Genomic DNA, 24,729 nt, shown 5'->3' on the forward strand with positions numbered 1-24,729 from the left:
TTTTATCTGTAACATTAAAGATTATTATAGAACTGTTCTCAAGTGTCAAATTCAAGTTATTTATTTATTGAAGCGTGAATGCGGTAAATTTAAAAATGCACTCCAAAATCCATGCCGGATCTGAGGAAAACGTATCGATTGCCAGATTTTCGATCATCGACTGTACATATTGACGTCGACGATGACTAATTAAGATAATGTTTATTAATTACTAGTTGTTTTACCCGGCTTCGCTCAGTATTTGTAATATAAACAACTTAAACTTCTTAAAATCTTCTCTTCTCATTTGCATTCTTCATTGTATGTTCGATGGATGGAATTGCTACACCGACCGCCTTGAATAGACATAAAATTATTATTATTTATTATTATTAGACTTATTTATTATTATTTATTTATTATAATTATTATTATTATTATTTATTATTATTATTATTTATTATTATTATTATTTATTATCAGTAATATTTATATATTTACTTATGTATTTATTTATTTATTTTTTGTTTACTATTTTTTAATACTTTTTTTTTATTATCTATATATTATTTATATGGGCGTTGGGGATTGCACTATTCTCCTCATCGTCTGGAATAAAAGCTATTATTATTATTATTATTATTAAACATAGCGAATCTAATAGTAAATATTCATTTGTGTTTTATAAAATTTATTTGAATCGAAAAAAATATAATATTCAACCAATTGAATTGTCGTCAAGAAAATTTTATTTTGTTTTCGAAGTTCCCAAACAAAGATACAAACTTAAAAGTCTCTTTCGAAATTATATATTAGATATAAAAAATATTTCTATTTTTATGATTGTATGGGGGATGAACGAATGAGACGACTGGCATGTTAATGCACGTGTTTTATTTATGACAGCTGAAGGCAAAGTGAGTAGCCACTCTCCGAAACTCGACCATGTCGTATAGCGAGCCGCCACAATTGTAAATCATTCATTCCTGCATGTCCGCCATTGCTGATTTTTTTTCGCGTACCACCAACCATCAACCGCGTACCACCAAGTGGTACGCGTACCACAGGTTGGGAAACGCTGCCTTAGATGGTCAGAGGGTGCTAAGAATCTCCGGGTCAATCATGAAATTAGCAACATGGAAGTCCGAACAATGTACGAAGCGGGGCAACCATGGATAGAGAGAAGATATATATCATGATATCCAACCTCCTACGAGGAGAGGAATAAAAAAGAAGAAGAAGAAGGGCCCATCTATTATTATAACATTTCTCCGGCTGGCGGTTCGGACTACAGGACGTACGGACTAAAACCAATTTGCAAAACGGACAGACGAACAGTTGGCGGAGTTGACGGCGCGACATCCTACAGTTGGCAGCCTGCCTGGAACGCGTTCGGCCGCCACTCGCCGCTCGACGCTCGCTGCTCGCCGCTCGCCGCTCGCCGCTCGCCGTTCGCCGTTCGCCATTCGCCATTCGCCGCTCTCTCGGCTTAGGTTCGCCCTCTTTTGAGACACCCTCCACCCCTCCCCTCCCCTCCCCTCTCGCCCCCCACCGCCCCTCGCCCCCCACCGCCCCTCGCCCGGCCGCCCCGCCCCGCCACCCCGCACTCTTCACAAAGCTGCGACATAATCCGTCACCTCACCAGCGCGCAAACCCGCCAATCAGCGATCGCCAATCGCCAACGGGTAAACGACGATCGATCACCCCCTCCCCCACCCCACTTTTGACACTTCAAGTGTCAGATTTTCGCGCTTTTTTTCACCGTCTCTTGTTTTCAGCGCGCTCTATAACGCATTACGCTGCGCGCCGTTTGATAGCAGGATGTCTGACACTCGTTCTAATCGCGCATTGCGTGAGTGTGGCAGATATGTCATTTGGTTCCTGCAATGTTAGGCGATAGTGAAAATATATTGTAATATTATAGATTATATATAGTATTGTATTATCTGGGATAGCCGTAAGCGGGGAGGCACTAATGACCCGAACTACCAATTTTTAAAATACTATTGCAGACAACCGACTGTGACGTTTAATATGTATCGCTTTATTGAGAAAATTATATTTTCTTGTACAAATAAATTTTGACTAGTTGGTCGATTTTCTTCTATTGTGTCGTATTGTGATTAGAGACGGGCAAAAATGGGAATTTTGAACGAACGGGGAAAAAATTTTTTTTAATTGAGAATGACCAACATATATATATTTATTTATTTATTTAATAGTTTTGGACCATTGTGGCATTACAGGAAGTACCTAATGCGCCACAATGGCCTACATTTGAAAAATATATAAAAACATGATATAAAAACAAGTAAACTGTAAATAAAGGAAAAAAGCAAAAGCAGAAAATATGGTAAAATAAAATAATACATCATTCAGAGAGAAAAAAAATAACAAAAGTGTAAAAATTAAAAATAAAATCCATAAATCCCATTCTTTGTTTACACTGAACAAAATTAAAATAGTATATAAAAATATACAAAGGAGAAAGAAAAAGTAAAATAAAATAAAACAAAATATAAATAAAAATAAAATCACAGCGAGGCCCAAATGGAAGAGAGTAGATTAAGATTCCACTCATTCATCACATTCAAATTAATAAAGTAATGATGAGCGCAGGTTACCAGATAAATATGTTAAAATAATATCCGATAATCTACGCTCCCCAAGGTGGAAAATATCACATTCGAGGACAGCAGCAACGATTTCATTGAGAAGTCGAATAGCTCTTGGAATAGGAGTCATTCGAAAAAGAACTGTGCGAGCAGCAGGTACAACCATCAAATGATGATGTCTACCACGAACATAATTATTAGGGACATAAAGTCCCAACTGTTCCAGCAACAACGGGCATGACGTATTACCACGCAATAGCTGGAGAACGAAACGAATTAACGAGAAGTTTCTCCGAAGTTCAAGGGAATTATACCCAAGCATGCCCAAAAGGAAAGGAGTAGGATTGAGATATGGGTAGTACCCATACTCTTTCTTATAAAGAAAACGAAGAAATGCTTTTTGCACTTTTTCGATAATAAGAGAGTAGTTTGCTTCATGCGGATTCCACACAATCGCATTATACTCTAGCTTACTTCTAACAAGCGAGTTAAAAAGCAAGCGAGAAGACAAGGGGTTGGAGAATAATCTAGCATATCTCAAGACAAATCCAAGTCGACGAAAGGAAACGTCAGCGATTGTCTTGATGTGGTTGCATAGGTAATAATTGAAGAAGGATCACATTGATTTGAATTAAATTATTGGCATGTCAAATATAGCATTTATTCAAAATGTATGCGTACAATTCATTTGATATAATGCAAGATCCTCTTTAACATTGAAAATTGTATGTGTTTATATTTCAACAATGGATAAAGGACAGTTTGATGCATATATTGCTTTAGTGAATGCTCGTATCGAGCTGGATGACATTCAGAATCGGTAATATTGTCAAAGTATGATTCTATTCGCCTACGTCCTCAGCTAGGCAGACGTGCAGTGGATGAAATGCATGAATGAAGATTCAGAAGTTGTGGGCTGATCTTTTGCATCTACGTAAGTCGATAATATCGGCATCCATTAGAAGTGATGTCTGAATTATGTGATTTTTTGTCTATTTTCTTGATATTTAGCGCACGTAGATATATGATTTGTCATTTTTTTGTAGCTTTTCTTACTTGTTCCGGACTCTTGCTGAATTCTTGTGATTCCTAACTGTTGATTTTGTGGTCATACCATTTTCTAATGGAATGAAAATATGAATGAATGATAGAATTATACTCTTGAAGTAATGAAACCAAATGATATTGAAAAGAATTTATTACCTTGTATGAAAACTCTTTATATCCGAGATTCCCGGGAATAAACCGGGATTTTTTTTTTCCCGCCAGCACATCTCTAATTGTGATTAAAAAAGAATTAGTTACTGATCAAGTTTATAATTAATTAGTGATGAATATTTCATTTTTTTACCGACCACTTTGGCATTATACACAAACCAAATGATTTGTTGTCTATAATATAATTTGAATATAATCTTTTCAATAAAAAAAACTTGACAAGAAGTGAGTTCCGGCATCAGGTTTTTTTATTTAAAAAAAAGCCCTCTGTATGTATATGTTAATTTGGATTTTATACGCTTGTTGCAATGAAAACAAAGATTCGATATCGATTAAATGTATGTCCAACATAATATGGGTGTTGCCTTTTAAAATATCACACCACAGTTTGATGTTTTTATTTAACCCTTTGAGTGCTGATACGTCTTTTCTGATGAAAGCCGGCCACGCTGAAAATTTCGCCAACATTTCCAACTAGAATTATTCAGATATCCAATAGATAGCAGGTGTAAAAATTGTAGCTTATCCAAACAAAGCCTTGATAACTATCGTCGAGGATTTTGAGTTTAGTAAAGGTGTGTTTAGACTCTCTAATATATCTTGCAACAATATAAAATAAACAAAATAAGTCTATTAATGAAAGCATTTTTCCAAAACTAGTTCCATCTTCTTCGTTGTTGTTAAAATGTAATGCTCGCAATCTTAATGCCAAGCCACAATCTAAAATACTCGGCAGTTAGGGATTTCCATCGAGTAATTCTGCTATGGTTATAAATTCAGATTTTCCGGGGTAAACCAGTCTTTATAGACATTGACACGGATTACACGACCCATGTTCAATGCTACCTGGAAAGGCTTAGTGGGTAGTATTCTTGTTTATTTTTATATACTCAAAAAACAACGGCTATCAGCTTATTTCAGGCACATAGACTTGTTGGCAAAACGCCGATCGGCGTCGGTCAGCATTCAAAGGGTTAAAAAGTAAAAATGTAATTTGAACCAAACTAATTATTAAATAATATATATATATATATATATACAGTAGAACCTCGATTATCCAGACTAATTGGGGATGAAGGTAGTCCGGATAATGAAAAATCCGGATAATCGATAAAATCACAATTTACAGGGAAACACGTGTACATTCAGTATGAATGATTTTTATTTGTCTACATTTACATATATAATAACATGAAGATCAATATTAAATTATTCTTTATTGAGAAATTCAATTATGGATTTTTGCTTAAAGTTAGCTGTTCTTTTTGACGTTGCCAAATCGCGAATACTTTTCATACAATAATGGACCAGATATTGGCTGTCCAGACGATCGTCTTTGAATGAACCACATAAAAATAAACTCTTCGACTTCTTCATTGTCTTTTTTTTTTCATAACCTCACGCTCTGAGCTTCCATCTTCTGACAGTGAACTTCATAATTTTTTCAGTTTGTTTTTTATATATCCGAGATTGTTGCCGTTCCAACACCATATTTATTTGACAAAAAACGTTCTAAGACACTGCTTTTTAAAGTATTGATTGTATTTAATTTGATTTATAATAATAATACAACACGTTTTCTTTTCCATATTGGTAATATTAAAAATAAATATTTAAATCGCGATCTAATTTTCAAGAAACAAACATGCTTTAAGTGTTGACTCATTTTTCCGTCTTATTTTTGAATTTTTATGTTATGCATTTCAAAGCAGCAAAATCTTAAAATTTGTGTTAGTTTTTAACAATCCGGATAATCGAGGTTCTACTGTAGTTTAATACTATTCAAGTTTGATAAATATGATTTGTTTAATAATTATATTAACCCTTTGTTCGCGGCAATAAATATAGCGAACAAGCCCTGTATGCGGCACCTTTTTCGCCAATTTGGCAATCGAGTTTTCGACCTTAAATATGGATTTTAATATTTACTCAAGTGACCAGATATGATAATTAACACACACAGTATTATTTTAAACAATAAAATACATAATATATCTCGTAGTTTTGGCTTAATTGTCAAATAATCATTCTTCATACAATTGAGACGTATCGTCGCCATTGTTCAACAGACGTGACGTCACATAAACGAGGTTTCAGTATAGTTCCACAAAACCACTAATTTTGACTGGTATATATTCATTTTAAGCAAATTGAATAGATGGCATTCAACTCTCAGTGATATATTCAACCAATTTTGAACTTTAACAGTTGAAATAGGCGCATATAAGGCTCAAAATCCCGTGCAAAGTTCAAAAAGTTCAAAGCTTCGATAGAAGACGGTCGCTGGCAAACGGTTAAAAGCAATGTTAAATTATTAACTTATTTTATTTAACAAACATAAAACAAATAATACAAATTACAATTTCATTGACAATTCTACGAAATCCTTATGTTCTTTCCGAACCAGTAAAACTATGGAATCCTTAATAACTAGATAAATTTTATTCATAGTAGTTTTTGTTTAATATAGAAACCATATATATAATATATACATCTTATAGCAGATTTCTCAAAGTCAATCAATATTGAACTTTTACGATTCCTCGTTTTTTTCGAAGAACTTATGGCTATTTTTATTTAAGTTCCGACCGATTGTTCTTTTTTTTTTACTGACACTTGTCGCTTCGGCTTCTTGCCTCATAAGGACCTATAGAAAGTTAGCTCTTTTTATAGAGCGTGGGATAAACTTCACCGTATACACTTGTGAGCTGTATACGGTGATTTGGATTTATCCACACTTTAATTAATCCACAAGAATAGTCGAAATATGATTTTTCTAAGTGGAATGTTATTTAATTCTCATATAAAGACAATTTAATATATTATCCCTATTAATTCAATTCAGATTCGTGTAAATTACGAGTAAATACTAGAACGAGTTTTTAGCTCGCAATTTTACCGATTTAAAATTCAGCACACTTCCAATTGACCCTTTTAAACGAAAACAAAAAATAGTGTGGCCAGAATACTATCCCAATAAACATATTTCAATAGAAAATACTCAATATAAAATAGTATTAACAGTGATATCCCAAGTGAAAATACGTACTTTTGACTTTTGATTTGAACTGGACGACTACTTAAAAGAGATTTGAAAGCTGAAAAGTACTACAAATGAAAGATAAAATACCCGACTATAGATTCCAATATTCATTTTGAAAGGGAAATTGACGGATTTTGAGACATCGACCGAACAACACCAATATATAGAAAAATTGCGCGATTTAAAAAACACATATACCTCCGAATCTCGAACTAATCAACATTTTTTATTACCAGATTCGTGTTTACTGGGCATAGATCTATAACAAAAGTCATATCTCGTTTCTGAACCATTTTTTGTGTCCAACAGTGTAACCAGAGATACGCGTTCGGACGATGCTTTTCGCACAAAAATGGTTCACTATCGTCAACCATGCTTTTTTGCTCTCTTGCTTTGTTAACTAATGAGATACATCGGTTTTTGTCAATGCATTGTACAAAAATTTGCTTTTGATGTTAAAAACGATTTTGGGGACCATATTTCAAAACATTGTCCGTGATAGAGATGACCCTGATGATATTCATGCATCACAATTATTCACAGGTGGAGTTGTACTATGGCGGAAGAGGCCGTGACAAACGAGGAGGCCAACGGGGAAGACGATGCGACACCGAAAATCAACGGTGTCGAGGAGAGCATCGCCGATCCCAAAGAATCCTACAGTGCGGACACATCGTCCAAGACCGATGACATCCCCGAGTCTCCGGTGGTCTTACACTTCGAAGACAGTCCCACGCGAGACAACAGTAAAGCCGGCGCCGCCGAAGAGTCGGACGCTTCGGAAGTAAATGAAAACGCCAACGGCGACGCTGATACAATCGGTATGCATAATAATTGTATGTATTCAGTTGTATACTTTTGTATATGTCGGAACTACATTTTTTTAATTTGAATTACAGAAAGCAATGATTCTATGAAGAATGGTTCTTTGAAAAGGCCGGCCAGCTTTTCGTTTGAAGACAACGATGAGGATTTGATAGCTTGCGATGGATCGACGTGGACCGACCGAGCTCTCGAAAGGCTGTTTCTGTCCATAGGTGCCGTGTTTTCGTCGCGTTTCTATTTGTCGTGAGTTTTGTTACGAATGTTAAAGATGTTTTGTATTTTTGCAGAGAGGCTAGAAAGGGAGGTGGACGAGCATGCACGAGCTAAAGGACACTCCTCTAATAAAAGACCTCGCAACTCGTCTCCAGCTCACAGCGCTACCACAGGTGAGGCTTACTATATAAGTCAGATAGAACACAAGAATTGAAGAGTTTGGTTTTTCGGTGATTTTTGTATGTTTATGTGAACATGTTTCAGATACAGTGTCTTCTCGACCCTCGTCTGGTATGTCCATTCGTTCCGAGAGTGAACTGATAAACGCCGTGAGCGAGGTAAGCTTTCAATTTGAATTGGTTACGGTACGAGAAGTATGCAATGGTCCAAGTGTATGTGTCGTTTTAGGTGTCCGGTGCTGGTTCTCGTGTCTCGTTCAGCCGCAAGAGTACCGTAGATCTGTCCAATCCCCTGTTTAAAATGCCGATGGACTGCGGCTGGCGGCGAGAGTTGGTGTACCGTGCTAACAATGATCAAAGCCTACGACGTCAGGCCGACGTTTACTACTATTCTCCGACGGGGAAAAAATTGCGCTCAACCCGAGAGGTATTTTTTATTTATTTATTTATTGAAAAATCAACAGACAATCGATGTAGAAATGCATAAGAGTAAATGTAACGAAATAAAATAATAAATTACATAAAATGGTACATAGAGACAAAAACGATTGAAAAAGAAATTCATAAAAAAAAAAACATGACTAAATATAGGGTTGCCAAGTGTCATGGACATTAAAAATTCAATTAAAAAAAATTCAATTAAAAAAAAAATTCTGTAACACTAAAAATAAACGTATATAAAAAACCTAATGTACTAAAATATAAAATATAATTATGAAATAAAATAAAAAGGCAATTTAAACAATATTTCAACAACAAATGTACAAATGTGTGGGATTTCATGATTAAAATTTCAATCAAAAAGAGTTCAATGATTGGGACTTCAATCAAAATTATGATCCCCGCTTAAACTAATGGAATTAAATATATTATTAGGAGGTTTGGGCCGCGTAAGTACGTGTGTTGATGATATAAAAGCGGCCCAAACCTGTCTAAAACGATTTTTTTTCACCATCGTAATGGCGGATGATACCTTTACTTATATTGATGAGCAAAATGGCAAAGTATGAAAACAATCGGATAAGAGCCAAAATTTTTACTGAATTGTAATCGTAAGGCGAAGTAAGAAGAGGTATGTAAAAAGAGAACATTTAACAAAAAAATGTTAATTTTTACTTGCCTCTTATTAAGTTCACATGGTTTTCGTGTTAGTGGTCGTTTTTTATATCTCTTATTACAATTTTCTTTATAATTGTGCCGGTTATTATTAAAGTGAAATAAGTCATTTGAGGTACCAAAAGTACCATTATTTTACAAGGTAATGGTAAAATTCCACCAGTGCAGGAAATATTATATATCTATAAGGCTAAGAATCGTAATGTATAAATATATTTTTATGTGGTATCAAAATAGTTTTTAAAACAAATTTATGTAAAAGTCCAATTATCTCAAACGAAATATTACATGACTTATTCCACTTTCATAATAACCGGAACATATGTACATATGTAGTTAGGAACATTGAAAGTGGGCTTAAAAATTAATTGTTGAATTTAATTTTTTTTAATCCACTTTCATAATAACCGGAACTTACGTGTGTAGTTAGGAGCATGAAAAGTGGGCTTAAAAATGAATTTAATCATCTTCATTCTCACTCTCAATTTCATTGTCTCTGTTGCTATATTTGTCTACACTGCTAATTTGGTGCAAAAGTTTCTTATTTTCTTTTATTTCTTTGTAAAATTCTAAATCTGAAATATTTTTTAACACTTTAGAAACCATTTAGTAGCTTAAAAAGGAATGTAGCATCAGTGAGTCGTCGCCTGACAGAAAGATTGTTGTAGGATAGGAGTTTTAACATATCGGGAACAGTATCATGGGCGTATGTACATATATAGGAAAACGGTAGCATAAGGATTTGATAAATTTTAGTTGGACTTTTAATACAATTAATATGGGATATATAAAAAGGTGACCAGATAATTGAGGCAAATTCAAGGTGAGACCTTACAAGGGAAAAATATTATAAATAATTTAAGTACATGAGGATCATTAAAGGGTTTAGTTGAACGGAGTAGGAATCCAAGAGATTTATATGCTTTATTAGTAATGAAGGAAATATGTTCAAAGTAATCGAGTTTATTGTTAAAAATTATACCAAGATCCTTAAATAGAAGAGGATGTATTTAGAATTGAATGGTTTTAAATGGTAGTGATGATAGATTTCTTTCTGGTAAAATTTAAGAACATTTTTCATATATGTATTGGTTGTCGTTGTTGATGTTTTTTTTTGTCTAAGTGTATTTTTATATTTGTCGTTTTGTTGTCCATAGGTGGTTGAGCATCTCATCGATACCGATTTAACTGTTGATAATTTCACTTTCTTCAAAGAACCTATCGGATTAGAGGATCCTGAAAAAGAAATAATTAGGTATATTTGTTTATATGTGTATATGAAGTAAGGTGACCCATTCGTTCTGATTTTACCAGGACAGTACTGGTTTTTTGTTGGGTATCTGTCCTGGTAAGTCGTGAGATAAAACCAGTACACTTTTTTTATCTGATAGATGGATACATATACAAATTCTTCGGCGAAAATGATGTCTCCTACAAAAATATCAATATTTTCACCAAAAAACATATCTTAGCAGCCAACACCTATTTATTTAACCCTTTGCCCGCGTCACCAAATTTAGCGAACATGCCCTGTACGCGGCTGCTTTTTTGCGGATTTTGTTATCGCGTTTTCGACTATAAATATAGGTTGTAATATTTTATAAATTATTTTAGCGTATATTGAATTTTTTTTGACTACTGTCATCTATTGAATTTGGTAAAGTATACATTTAGTAATATTTTCAATCAAGTTATAAAATTTTAACACAATAGACGGCTCTTATACAGGTTGGAACTTCCAAGACATCTATGCGTGTCTCACGCGCTGAGGGCATGTTCGCTAGGACATGTATAGTAGTCGTTAAGGGTCAGGTTAGGTTAGGTTAAGTTAGGGTTGGCCCTATTCATTTAAGATTAGGTTGTCAGGCTCGGTATTATTCTGTCTCACTGTCACACGCGAGAACTGATACAATGAGACCGAATATTAACACGATGGCGGCTGCTGACTCATATTTGTATCATGTTGGGTGCATAACGCTTGGTGACCACTGGTACATATATGATTTACGACTGCGCGAACTGTATCAGTCCGCTGATATATTTTTGTATCACGTTTTTGTTTATGACGAAATCGTGATACAAATATATATCAGTGGACTGAAAAATATATTCGCGCAGTCGTGAATCATATATGTATCAGCGGCCAGTAAGCGTTGTGCACCCAACATGATACAAATATGAGTCAGCGGCCACCAATATGAGTCAGCGGCCACCATAGATAGTGTTAAAGTAAAAACGTGAAGGTACATAGATCGCATAATAAAGTATATATGTGTAGGTAGACCATACACTAAAGTGGCACCGAAAGATATTATGTATCCGTTTTCGAATAAAAACTTTTAATTTAGCTGAAAAATCATTTGAACATATCAAACAAATAGTTTAGTTAAAAAATTTCAATGGTCTGTAATATACAAAACTTAAAATAAGCAATTGCTATTAGCCTGATCAAAAAAATAAAAATGTTTGCAGCAGTGTACATTTTTCAAATCTTAATATATATATTTATTTGCATTGTAGAGAAGCAAAGGTTCTCAATAAAAGCAGAACGGATTCGCCGCAATCGATCGTAGACGATAGTCTGACGGCTGTTTCCGAAGGAAAACGCACACCTAAACCAAAGCTCCCCAAAGGTTCATCGCCTGAACAAATAGCAACCGGAAAAGTAAAACCCTTCAAGGTATACTCATACACACTGCAATGATATGTATATACCGAGGCTTTGACTGATGCTTGACAACTATCTTAATTCTGTCGCCCTGATTGATAGGTCAAATCTGTCGGATCCAGACTGAACGCTGGCTCACCGACGACCGTAGGAAAATCAACACCGAACACGGAATCAGCAAACTCACCGCCCAAAGCCCGAAAATCTACCGATTCCGTATCCAAGTGGAACAAATCAACGTAATACTATGCATATTTTATTATTATTATCTCTTTCTCTTTCTTTTGAATTATTTCTAACGTGTATGTATTTGGCAATGTGTGTAATGTTCTTGAAATTTCTATGTGCCTTTAAAATTACTCTGTCCCCGTCGCGTTCCCCGATTTCCCAACGCAGGCCCGACTTGGAAGATTCGCTGGATTACGAGTCTCCGACCCACTCTGACAAACAACCCGACATTGCGATGAGTCCCGAGAAAGTGTATTTCACGCAGTCGGTCGATCAGCTGACCGTGCCGAAGATTTTCCCCGCAGTGTTGCAGGCATCAGACCCGCCGCCGACTGTAGTCTCGCCGCCTTCGCTGAAGAAGTATGTGGCGCCGCTCGCCAATCCGATCGCAAATTCCATCGCCAACTCAATCATCAATCATATGCCGATTGGGAATCAGATCAATAATCAAATCGCCAATCAGATGATGAATCAGATAGCCAGCCAGTTGGTGAGTCAGGTCGGGAGTCAGATGGTGACCCAGATGGCGACTCAGATGCCCGCCCAGATGGTAATTATCTTCGTCTGTTGTGGTTGTGTGTGTGTGTGTGGCGCAAACGGTTTCTTTAAGAGCTGAATGTCCTCAGATGGGCCGTGACATGTGTCCTATGCGTTGTCCGCTGGCGAATTTGGAGCCGCCCTCGCTTCAGTGCAGTCTGTGTCTCTGTCTTTACCACAACCAGTGCACCGGCTACATTCCTAGTTACAACACGTCCTTCGTGTGCAAGGTGATTATATATATATACAGCAGGTGTTTCAAGCAAGTCATATCTACATATGTGTCGGTGTTGTTTCCGAATACGAATATCAACTGAAGGTTTCAACCGGAACAGAGCTGATTTGGTTTTTTACTTTATCTATGTACGTAGTAACAATAGATGAAGTTTTGTGATCATCTGAAAATTCGAACTCGAGATTTTGACTGATTCGAACTCAGAATCGATCACTGATCACGTTTTCATGATCTAGAAATATGTGTGTCTGTGTATTTTGGGGATTTTTTGAACATCGTTAGTCCTATCGAATTGAAACTTAGTATCGGTTACTGAAATTCTTATCGACACGACGTAGATTTTTTTCAAATTTTTAAGTTGACCGGAAATGGTAGCTCCCCTTATAGGTGTCTTTGAATTGAAGTTTTTGAATTCAATTATCTACCAAACCGCTAACTGAAGTTTAAGTTTAATACCAAGTTAAGTATACAATTTGGTAAGCATTCGTCAACCGGAAGTGGCAGTTTACTCTTGTTCGATATTTTATATATTATTGTTCGATAATAATATCTTCAATTAATGTCTTGTTCGATATTTTATATATTATTAAGTGGGATATTTTCCTCTTATAAAAATCAAAAATGTTGTAACCACAACTCTTTCCACACCCCTGAACGAATCAAGCTGAAAATTTATGTTTGTATTCTTTATGTACTAACTTAGAGCTGATAAGGTTTTGGTTAGAATTCGTAAACCGGAAGTAGTACTTTTTTTAAACCAATATTTCATTATTTTATTTTGATCTTTTAAACTATTTATATTATCTTGATATTTAATGTGTATAATAATTATAGTGATTAAAAAATTCAAACAAAATCCAACAACCGGAAGTAGATATTTTGTCTTGTGTAGGTTTCCCTAGATTTTCTTTCTATTTGCATCGAAAATTCTCTCATAACCAGTATGTGTGAACGTGTATGTATGTTTAATTATCGAATTTTGATTTTTGACATTCTTATATTCCTCAAATACATAGATAAAGTCATGCGTTGGTCACATTTTTTATATATTGATATTACATTTACTTGATACACCTGCAGATTGTTTGATATGTGTATTTTGTATGATATAATGCGCTCACGGCTTCTTTGTGAATCAGAATTGCCATCTGGCGAATTCGAGCATGCCGTCGTCGTCCTCGTCGCCGTCCCAATTGTCGCACATGTCTGGAATCAGACCGATGCAAAAGTCGCCGTCGTCGGCCTCACTGTCGGGATCGTCGGTGCTGCAGCGTTTTCCGAAGCCGTCGCCGATCGTCACTAAAGCTCCGCCGCAGCCGAAGCTCGTCCCCGTCGTCACTCACGTTCGACCGAAGACGACGTTCAACCAGAAGCTGACGAAATCGGACGCGTCCTCGTTCAAGTCCGTTCAAAAGTATCCGAAACCGCTCGTCAGCGCCGACAACAAAATGAATAAAAACAACTCGACGGTGTTCACGGGCACGCAGATCGTCGAAAAGCCCCAGAGGCCGACCGAAGTCGATCCGGCCATCTTTCCGCAGTCGATAGCGATCCTCAACGGTCACAAGTTCATAGTGGTGCCGAAGCCGAACGTGGCCAACACTTCGCCGGTGTCTGGTGTGGTCGCCAACCCGAAGCAGGCGGACAATGCTCCGAAGATAATCGAGACGACGTTCAACATCAGCAGCAACACGACCATAACGGCGATCAAGCCAACGTTCAAGCCGATCGAGGAGATCCTCACCAGGGATGAGAATAAAATCATACAAATGAAACCGACGGTGATCAAGAACGAACCGTTCAACACTCAGACGAACGTGATCAGCTTCGACAACCTCAGCGCCGAGTACGGGAAGCTGCTCTTCAAATCGGATCCGGCGAACATCTCGTTCGAAGCTCCCGGTATCAAACGTAGCCTCTCCTCCGAGTGAGTATTATTGATAGATCAGAACAAATATACATTATATAGCATACTATATAGACCATTTATAAGGGTGCTTGGCGGAATATAGTACATATATACGATCATGTGTTTGGTTTTTTTTTTTTTGTGTTTTTCTTTTCAATGTTTAGGTGGCTGCAGTATCCAGAGGAGTCTCGGAGAACCGCCTGTTTCATATTTCGATTTTTTGTTGTTGTAGTTCATAAGCTTTTGCATGCATTCTTAAGTGCATACTTTGTATGTTTCAGGAAATGTACAATTTGTTTTGATACGATATTATTCTAATCTATGGCTTGGTTCGAATGCTTTAAAACACATCATATATATATCCAGCACCGTCTTGCTCAAAATTCATATACTTACGACGACTTGTTTTGACTCGGTATATTTGCTGGTCGCTAAGGTATCAAGTAATAAATAATGTTTTATTAATTGAATTTTTCGTCGAGACATTTTTTCCCATACGAAATATACCGGTAACCTGACTCCATTTCATCAAAGTTCTTGGGCTTGTTTTCAAGATAAAATTGGCAAATATACAACGTTGTATGGCTCAAGGTTGTATATTTATTTCAAATATGCTTCAAAACTATTCGTTGGGGGGTGGTGGCCTCATGTTGATTGCTTTAAGGGTCAACTTTAACCCTTTGGCAATAAATATAGCGAATAAGCCCTGTACGTGGCATCGTTTTTGCGAATTTAGCAATCGAGTTTTCGACCTTAAATACAGATTTTGATATTTACTCAAGTGACCAGATATGTTAATTAACACATTAAGTATTATTTTAAACAATAAAATACATAATATATCTCGTAGTTTTGGCTTAATTGTCAAATAATCATTCTTCATACAATTGAGTCGTATCGTCGCCATTGTTCAACATATGTGACGTCACATAAACGAGGTTTCAGTATGGTTCCACAAAACCACTAATTTTGACTGATATATATTCATTTTAAGCAAATTGAATAGATGGCATTCAACTCTCAGTAATATATTCAACCAATTTTGAACCTTAAAACAGTTGAAATAGGCGCATATAAGGCTCAAAATCCCGTGCAAAGTTCAGAAATTCTATGGAAGACAGCCAAATGGTTAAGATGGTTTCAATATGATATACGAATTTGTTAGTTTATGTATTTGCAATCTGATTGATAAATCGGTCTGTGTGACAGTTCTTCTCAAATACTGGGCTTGATCCTAGAGGAAAACATGCCAAATTGGAGTGAACTGGTCGTTAGTTGCATTAGCGATATGGCCAGAGAGTGTTTTTTTCGAAACCAAGCTATGGATTATAGTAGTATTGAATTAAAATACACCATGATTTACGAGGATTTCTTGGTTGAGGAGCTGTCGGCCGAGGTGAGTCTCTAATATATCGATTAGAAAGTGGTTGTTTTTGTATTTGGCCGATTTCAAAAGTAGCCAATATATATGTGTATGTATGTTGATTAAATACATTTTGAAGTTCCGCCAGGTGCCCTAATTTTTATTCTAAAAATTGTTATTATTTCTTATATTATGATTTAATTTGTTTTTTGATTGATATTTTTTTTTGTGTGTTTGCGTGTAAATGTAAAATGTGTGTTCTTTTCTTCTGTTTACAGATGACGACACGTCGCAAATTAAATTCTAACCGAACTCCTTTCCTGACCGCTCTCCCAGTACCGTTGCCAAATACATGATTGTTAGATTAAATAATCATTATATATATAATAATATATAATTAAACGTATTTCTTAATTTTAAATTTATGTCATATGCCAAAATGACCCTTATAAATGGTATGCTAATGGACTCGTATTCGCTTCAAGTCGTTTCATGGGTTTTTTTTTTTTTCCATCTCTGTTTGTATTGTTACATATATATATGTGGTTATATTTTAGTGTTGTTGAAGAATCTGCAGCGAGCAAGAGGAAAACGAGGGGTCGGCCGGTGCTGAAGCTGATACCGAGGGTCGCCAAGAAAGCCGAGAACGGAACGACTGGTTAGTGTTATATGGAAGGCTTGAATTGAAGGGCTCGGGGCAAGATAGTGTCAACCATCATTTAGGTCGAAATTTTCCTGAATATGCCATCTCATGTAAAATGATTAATTTACATATTCAGGAAAATTTGGACCAAAATGATGGTTGACACTATCTTGCCCCGAGCCCTTCAATTGGATTGAAACCCGTAGCCGCATTGAATCGGCTGTCGGTTTGAGTCCAGTGTCTTTGGTGTTTTTCGAAGTAGGCTATTTAACAATCGTTGAATATGATTTTTTCAGGGCAGAAAGTCGGACGCCCCCCAAAGGCCGCCGAAGGAAAGAATAAAAACTATTTTGCCGACTTCTATAAAATAAATCAAGAGAGAAAGTATAATTCGCTCGTACAGGTAAATTGGTTTCTATATTAAGATGGTTTTGATTGTTTGAAGAATTCGTGAATGTGTCTGCTAGAGAGTGACTCGGGTGTATGTATGTATTCGGTTTGGATATGAAGTTGAACGATAGAGTGCAAGGTAGTCTCAAACTTTAGCTGATTAATAGATCGTAGTGTGGTTTGCTTGTGCAGATATTCCAGTACCTGAAAATGAGGGAGCTGGCGGCTGCCGCTCGCGTCTGCCGCATGTGGAGGGAGATCGCCGACACGCCTGCCCTCTGGAGGTCTGTGCGTATGAAGAACTCGCAGGTCAACGATTGGGAGGGTCTAGCCGGTGCGCTCAAACGACACGGCACCCGACACTTGGACTTGCGGAAGATGCTGCTGCCGTCGGAGGTGCCCGACCAAGTTTGGGATCAGTTCACGGAACACATAGCCACTGTCGACTCCCTACTTAGGTAATAACATCACCAGACCCAATCTCGATGTCTGTAATATTATTATTGTACTATATTGTAGCACATATGTAGTAAGTGGTACGATTCATGGAAATTTATTTTATTTGTTCAATTAATCATGTAATAGATTGCATCCAAAGCGACGAGTGTACTTTTGATCACTGATCAAGAAACATATAAAACCAGCAGTATGGCTCCGTGTTTGGGTTTATGTTTAGCACCGAGTGATTATTGGGTTCGATCACGGGCTAATCGTTAATACTGCTGGTTAGACTCGGATATGATCATTGTTGAAACGGTTCCCCAAAATTGGCAAAAGAAATCATCCTACCCGCTGTCACAAATATTCTGTATTTAATGTACATATGTACAATTATGTATTTTGTAATTTGTACAAATTCATCTAAATATGAATCAAAACGGGCACGTGTTGTGCCAAATTGACGCTTTTTTTTCACATGTTTTTCCACATTTTGCGTATGTATGTATTTCACTATCATTTCTTCTTCTTCATGTGCCATGTCCTCCTAGAACGTCGGCAACTAGATGTCCCATTCTTATTTTGTCCATTGCTGCTGGGGTGCTGAGGCCGTACCACTGCCGAAGATTCTTTAGCCATGATGTTTTCCGTCTGCCCTGACTGCGTTGGCCTACGATTTTCTCGGAGATCGTATTTTTCGTTCTGCATCACATGTCCGAAGTACTCCAATTTACGCCTTTTCACACTTTTGAGCACTTCGACATGTTTTCCCATCAGGGCAAGCACATCGGCATTGGTACGACGCGCCATCCATGATATTCTCAGCATCCTTCTGTATGTCCACATCTCAAATGCCTCTAGTTTCTTGCATGTGGCATCCGTCAGGGTCCATGCTTCTGTCCCATACAGAAGGATGCTGAAAACGTAGCATCATAGAAGTCTCAGTCGGAGTGCTATACTGAGATCACGTGTGGTTAGGACTTTTTTCAATTTCAAGAATGTATCTCTTGCTTGCTCCACTCTAACGCGAATTTCGTTTCCACTTTCACACGTTTCACCCAAGATATCTAAAACTATCATTTGGATCCACGAAATTATCCTGGTGAACCACTTTCACCAGAATTCGGAATATTTCCGTACGCTGCCCAATATTTAGATGAATTTGTATTGAACCACAAACAAATGCGTAAAATTTCCGTACGCCGCCCAACCATCCGAAATTATATGCGAACCAGGCAGTATATGTCGGAGTATTTCATCAGGTGAAAGTCGAGTTTATTCACGCCAATCACAGGAAGGAGCGGGTCGACCGAAACCCGACTTTAACCGGTTTGCGATAGAAATTAGGGAGGGAGTGCCAATTTTTACAGGAACCGTTTCAATGAAAATCAGAAAAATTGGCAAATTCTGATTAGAAACGATCGACTTTGACAAGTCAAGGTCTGGCCAACAGCCAGGGACTCTAGTGGGAATCGAACCTGTGACACCGTGCACGAAAGTATACGGTTTTAATGACATTATTCCTATCGTTTTTCAGAATAGACCTGTGTCGTTGTCCTGCTTCGGTTGTGGAGCGGGTCTGCGCTCGTATGCCTCAACTCCAAGCGCTGACTGCGATGAGTGTACGATGCACGGAATTGAATCCGTCGCCGTTGACCACGCTCACTAACCTTCAAGAGTTGCGCATAAAGGGCATGACGAAGCTCACTCTGACGTCGGACCTAAAATGCCTAGAAAACTTGACCAAATTGAAACACTTGAGCATCACGTCTGTCAAAGGTGGGGTTGAGAGATTGTGCCTGTTGTGATGAGTTTGATTTCGTTTGATTCGATCGATTGATTTGGGTTCTGTGTGTGTGTGTGCAGATTTGGGACAGTGCGGGTGCATAGCGGTCGGCGGGCTCACGTCCCTGGAGTCTCTGGAGCTGGGAGAGTGCACTGGAGAAGTCGGCGGAGCTGCGCTTCTGCGTCATCTGACCTCCCTCACCCGTTTGAGATTAGAGCGGTGTCCGGGAGCCAACGGCGGTTCGACTCTCATTCGCACAGTGTCCAATTTGCCGCTGCTGCGACAGCTCGAACTCATCAACTTTGATATCCGAGTGAGTGTACTACCTTCAAACCACTGTCATCGATGAACTCTTGTATCTGTAATGTTTTTTTTTTTTTGAAAACAGCCTGGATTCGAAGACGCCCTCGGAAAGTGTACGAATATCAAAAGACTACTCATCATTCCGACGTACGTATCACAATCGGCCACGACCAATCGGTGCGTTCTAGCCGGCGTGCTGCGTCTCCGAAACTCGCTCACCCACCTAGTATGGGGCGTCACAATAGAGCTGCTCCGTGTCACAGAACTCTTCATCGACCAGGTACTTTTCAGTCAAATCCACCTGTCGGAGAGTGTGTCGTATGTATGGTTTTGTGTTAAATCGTCGCTCTTTTTCAGTGCGGGCGTAATCAGAAGGAGTCGCAGACGGCTTCGGGCACGGGTCAGACTTCGGATGCGAAACAGGCGCAATTGGCGCTGATGAGCGTCGTCACGCAGAGGAATCCCAAAGTTGTGGGTGATTGTATACCCGTGTTGAAGCCGGTGCCTAGTCGGCCCGTCGAAGAGTCACGCACCCCGGCCGTTCCTGGACGGCCACAGGTCGAGATACTGCCCCTGCCGGCGTTGCAACGTTTGCTCGCCGAGGAGTTGCCCGACACTCGGCTCAAGCTATTACGCATTCCCTATCACGCCACATGGCGGCAAACCTTCAACGACTTCGACTAACGCATTTCGATTTGATTTTATAATTCACAGTTAGTTGTACATACATGGTTACATTATGATTAAATTTGCACATTGAAGTTCATCATTATAAATACATATACATATATATGATATAATATAATGCATACGGGCAATGTCGCAGTCGAGCAGTGCTTTGTCATAAGGATCGGGGTTTTCAGAATAATTTTTATACAACGTATATTTGTGAAAGTTTCCGTGTCGAGGTGCTGCTCATTTGAGGCGTTTCGTATGTGAGAATATTTGTTTTTAAACGTTGACTTTTTTATTTTTTTTTTTATTAAGTACGTAGTATTTTTTAACAGAATACGTATGCGTATTTTAAAACTCCTTGTTTTTGTTCTCTCTCTTTGGTTATGCGAAGTTGTGAATAAATGAATCCCTTGGTCCGACGTTTGGCGGTGAATTTTGAATGAATCTTTTACACCTCTAAGTAATTTTCAATGTGAATATTGTGATGTGATATCATTTATATTAAAATGTAGAATTAGGGAAAACGTGTTGAAATCATCATTTTTCGCATTTTAGATGTTTACTTCTTTTTCGCTTTCATTATTTTCATAAGGACTGTTTTATGTTAATATAAAATATGAAAAATCAAAATTGGACAAAGTTTTTGAATTATGTATAACAGAGAATAAAATTATACATATGGAAATTTGACTATATTTATACCCCCAACCTTGATTTTGTTAACCCTTTGCCCGCGGCAATAAATATAGCGAACAATACTGATTTTAATATTTACTCATGTAACCAGATATGTTAATTAACACATTAAGTATTATTTTAAACAATAAAATACATAATGTATCTCGTAGTTTTGGCTTAATTGTCAAATAATCATTCTTCATACAATTGAGACGTATCGTCGCCATTGTTCAACAGACGTGACGTCACATAAACGAGGTTTCAGTATGGTTCCACAAAACCACTAATTTTGACTGGTATATATTCATTTTAAGCAAATTGAATAGATGGCATTCAACTCTCAGTAATATATTCAACCAATTTTGAACCTTAAAACAGTTGAAATAGGCGCATATAAGGCTCAAAATCCCGTGCAAAGTTCAGAAATTCTATGGAAGACAGCCGCGCTACAGACTTGTCGTGCAAAGCTTCCATAGAAGACGGCCGCGGGCAAACGGTTAATTTGCTTATTATGATTTATATATTGTGCATATGTATATGCTACAGTCGAAGTGTATTTTCAGTTGTAATATATTCCAATTGGCGTTCATTCATATTCGAACACAATTCAACTAGTTTATTATATCTCTACAAGCGCAAGCACACTTTCAACAATGTGCGCCAGTTGAAATATAACAGTTGATTTTTGACAACTCTGATGATTTTACGAATCTTTAAGATCTCAATAAAGCGCTAATATATGCTAGGTATTAAGAATAAAGGTAAAAAGTATCGTACTACAATAACTAAGAATGTGTTCAAAACAAAAATGTGACTTTCTAAATCAATTTACCAATCGAGTGACGTTTTCACGAAAAGCTAACCTCTCCATCGACTTATAATTGAACTGTATTTTCAGTTGTAATATATTTTGACCAGTTGAAATGTAATTCGCCATATGAATCAACTTACGTGGGTTACACGGAATATATTTCAACTAGTCACTTCAGAAAATACACTTCTACTATAACGGTATTTGGTACCGGGTTAGATGATAAATATTCCAATTAGTCAGTACATATTATAACTGGAAGTTACACTTCAACTTAATAGTGGACAGGAACACCATAGAGAGCACAGAATATATTCTTTAATATCACAAGAGATGTAATATTTATTATTTAAATAAAATTTTAGTGGCCAAATAGTGTTTCCCTTACTATAAATGTTACGTTTTTTTTGTATAGCTAAATTCTATTCTTGAGAACATGAGCTAACCAACCTTTTGGCTGCTATATGCGCCAATAGGAAGCAATTTGTTAGATATGGTATTTATGAATCTCCTTAAATTTTTGCTTGGTCTGGCGTAACCCAGGGGTCCACTTTAGGCCCCTTGCCATTTACAATTGTTATTAATAACCTCATGTTACGCAATGCTTCATGTCTCTTGTTTGCAGACGACGTTAAATTATTACTTGCTGTTAAGGATGAGAGGCAAGCCTCTCTCCTTAAAGCGGATATTAACGCTGTTTTAGAGTTCAGTTCCAGTTTAGAGCTTGATCTGAATACTAGTAAATGTGCCATTATGAGTTATGGACGTGCGCATTCACTCTATTGTCACGGATATTCCATTGGATCCGTGTTGTTGAAGCGTGTGGAATCTATGGTCGACTTGGGTATCACTTTTAATCCTCAATTCACCTTTCACAACCACATCAAGACGGTCGCTGACGTTTCCTTTCGTCGACTTGGATTCGTCTTGAGATATGCTCGGTTATTCTCCAACCCATTGTCTTCTCGCTTGCTTTTCAACTCGCTTGTTAGAAGTAAGCTAGAGTATAATGCGATTGTGTGGAATTCGCATGGAGAAAATTACCCTCTTATGATCGAGAAAGTGTCAAAAGCATTTCTTCGTTTTCTCTATAAGAAAGAGTTTGGGTATTACCCATATCTCTACTCTACTCCTTTCCTTTTGGGCATGCTTAGGTAAAATCGCCTTGAACTTCGGAGAAACTTCTCATTAATTCGTTCCGTTCTCCAGCTACTATATGGTAATACGTCATGCCCGTTGTTGCTGGAACAGTTGGGACTTTATGTCCCTATTAACTATATGCGTGGTAGACATCACCATTTGATGGCTGTACCTCCTGCTCGCACAGTTCTTTTTCAAATGGCTCCTATTCCAAGAGCTATTCGACTTCTTAATGAAATCTTTGCTGCCGAGACTGAATGTGATATTTTCCACCTCAGTGGGCGTAAACTGTCAGATATTACTATAACCCATTTATCTGGTAGTCTGCGCTCATCGTTGTTTTCATGATTGATTTTGATTTATGAGTGGAATTTTAATCTACTTTCATTTGGGCCTCGCAGGGATGTTTTGTATTTGTAGCTCGTTCTTATTTATCGGAACCGGCTGCAGGTACAAGACATTCCCTTCTTTGTATTTTTCCTACTTATTAAATTATCTTTGTATTTTATTACCCATTTAAATTTTCATTTATCCGCTATTTTATTACTTTACTGTTTTTATTTTTATGATTCTGTTTAAATGTTGTTTTTTTATCTTTTCTTTTTTTGTAATTTTATTTTATCTTTTTGTTCTATCTATTTATTTTTTGTTTTCTCCCTTCTTGTTTTATTATCTAGTTCTTCCTATAATGCCAGAATGGTCCTAAACTTTTAAATAAATATACTAAATCAAATGTTGGGTATTTCCTATAATACTGAAAAATACCCAATAAGAAAGCCTGGCAAATTATCTACTCATTAGTGCAAGGAGCAGGGCTTTGGAGTTGAAGTTGGAGCATTTCAAGTGGAAAATCAACTGACTCCCAACTCCTTTATTACGGCATGTGTCAATTAGAGTCCAATTTTGTTGAAGTAAATCCACTAATAAATTTAAATTTAATAAAAAATCATGAATTTAAATTACGTTATACATAAAATCGTTGAATTGCACGTATTTTCATGTGCTATAGGCCAAAACCGATTGTTTCCTCCGTCTCATATTTTTTTTATTAATTTCGTTTGTGTGTTCAATAAATTGGGTTATAGTATGTCAATTTTTAGTGATTATTCTATATTTTGAAAATCGCTATTATTATTCATTACTAATAATTTTATACGTTGGCAAGAAGAGTCGATCTTACTAAAATAGTTCAAGTTGGAATCGGAGTCGATTCATAAGATGAAGTCTGAGTCGGAGTTTGTAAATTTTGAACCACCTCCACAGCATAGGTAAAGCGGTATATATCATTATGTACAAAAGATACCTTACCCCGGATTGGGCTAACGGGACTCAGTAAGTGCCCGAACAAAGGATACGCTGGAGTTTTCACAGACCTAGGTGAGTTCAATAGATACGCCAGGGTAGACCTTTACGTGCCTAAACAATAGACACACTAACAGACCGCAAAGGCTATGCTGTTATAATTGTCCTTTATAAGTAGCGTGAACTAGTGGTTAGCATATATGCTTTCGAACATAATGGTTACTAATTCCCACTGCTTGCTGCTGGCCAGACCTTGGTTTGTGACTGCAGGTCGATCGTCTTCTATCAGAGTTTGCCAATTTATCTGATTTTCATTGAAACGGTTCCAACAAATTGGCGACCTTGACCCATTTCGTGTTTTTCAGCATCTCGAAATTTGACGATTTGAAAATGTAAGTTCATCAAAAAATTTATCCATAGATGTCTCTATAATGC

The 24,729-nt window shown here is 37.2% G+C and overlaps 1 protein-coding gene across 1 annotated transcript; it reads left to right on the plus strand.

The window, feature by feature from the left end:
• Positions 1-1,350: 1,350 nt before the first annotated feature.
• On the plus strand, positions 1,351-23,716 carry LOC143909336 (uncharacterized). The gene is made up of 19 exons (XM_077427259.1): positions 1,351-1,472; positions 7,399-7,676; positions 7,755-7,892; positions 7,968-8,066; positions 8,158-8,231; positions 8,302-8,499; positions 10,346-10,443; positions 11,709-11,868; positions 11,959-12,095; positions 12,253-12,634; positions 12,711-12,851; positions 13,996-14,783; positions 16,686-16,786; positions 17,068-17,174; positions 17,354-17,619; positions 19,137-19,378; positions 19,466-19,698; positions 19,774-19,968; positions 20,046-23,716. Exons 2-19 carry the CDS (start codon positions 7,412-7,414, stop codon positions 20,370-20,372), a joined length of 3,951 nt encoding a protein of 1,316 aa, XP_077283385.1. The 5' UTR covers positions 1,351-1,472; positions 7,399-7,411; the 3' UTR covers positions 20,373-23,716.
• Positions 23,717-24,729: the final 1,013 nt, after the last annotated feature.

Source organism: Arctopsyche grandis, chromosome 3, assembly GCF_051622035.1.
Source record: "Arctopsyche grandis isolate Sample6627 chromosome 3, ASM5162203v2, whole genome shotgun sequence".
NCBI classification, from domain to species: Eukaryota; Metazoa; Arthropoda; class Insecta; order Trichoptera; family Hydropsychidae; genus Arctopsyche; species Arctopsyche grandis.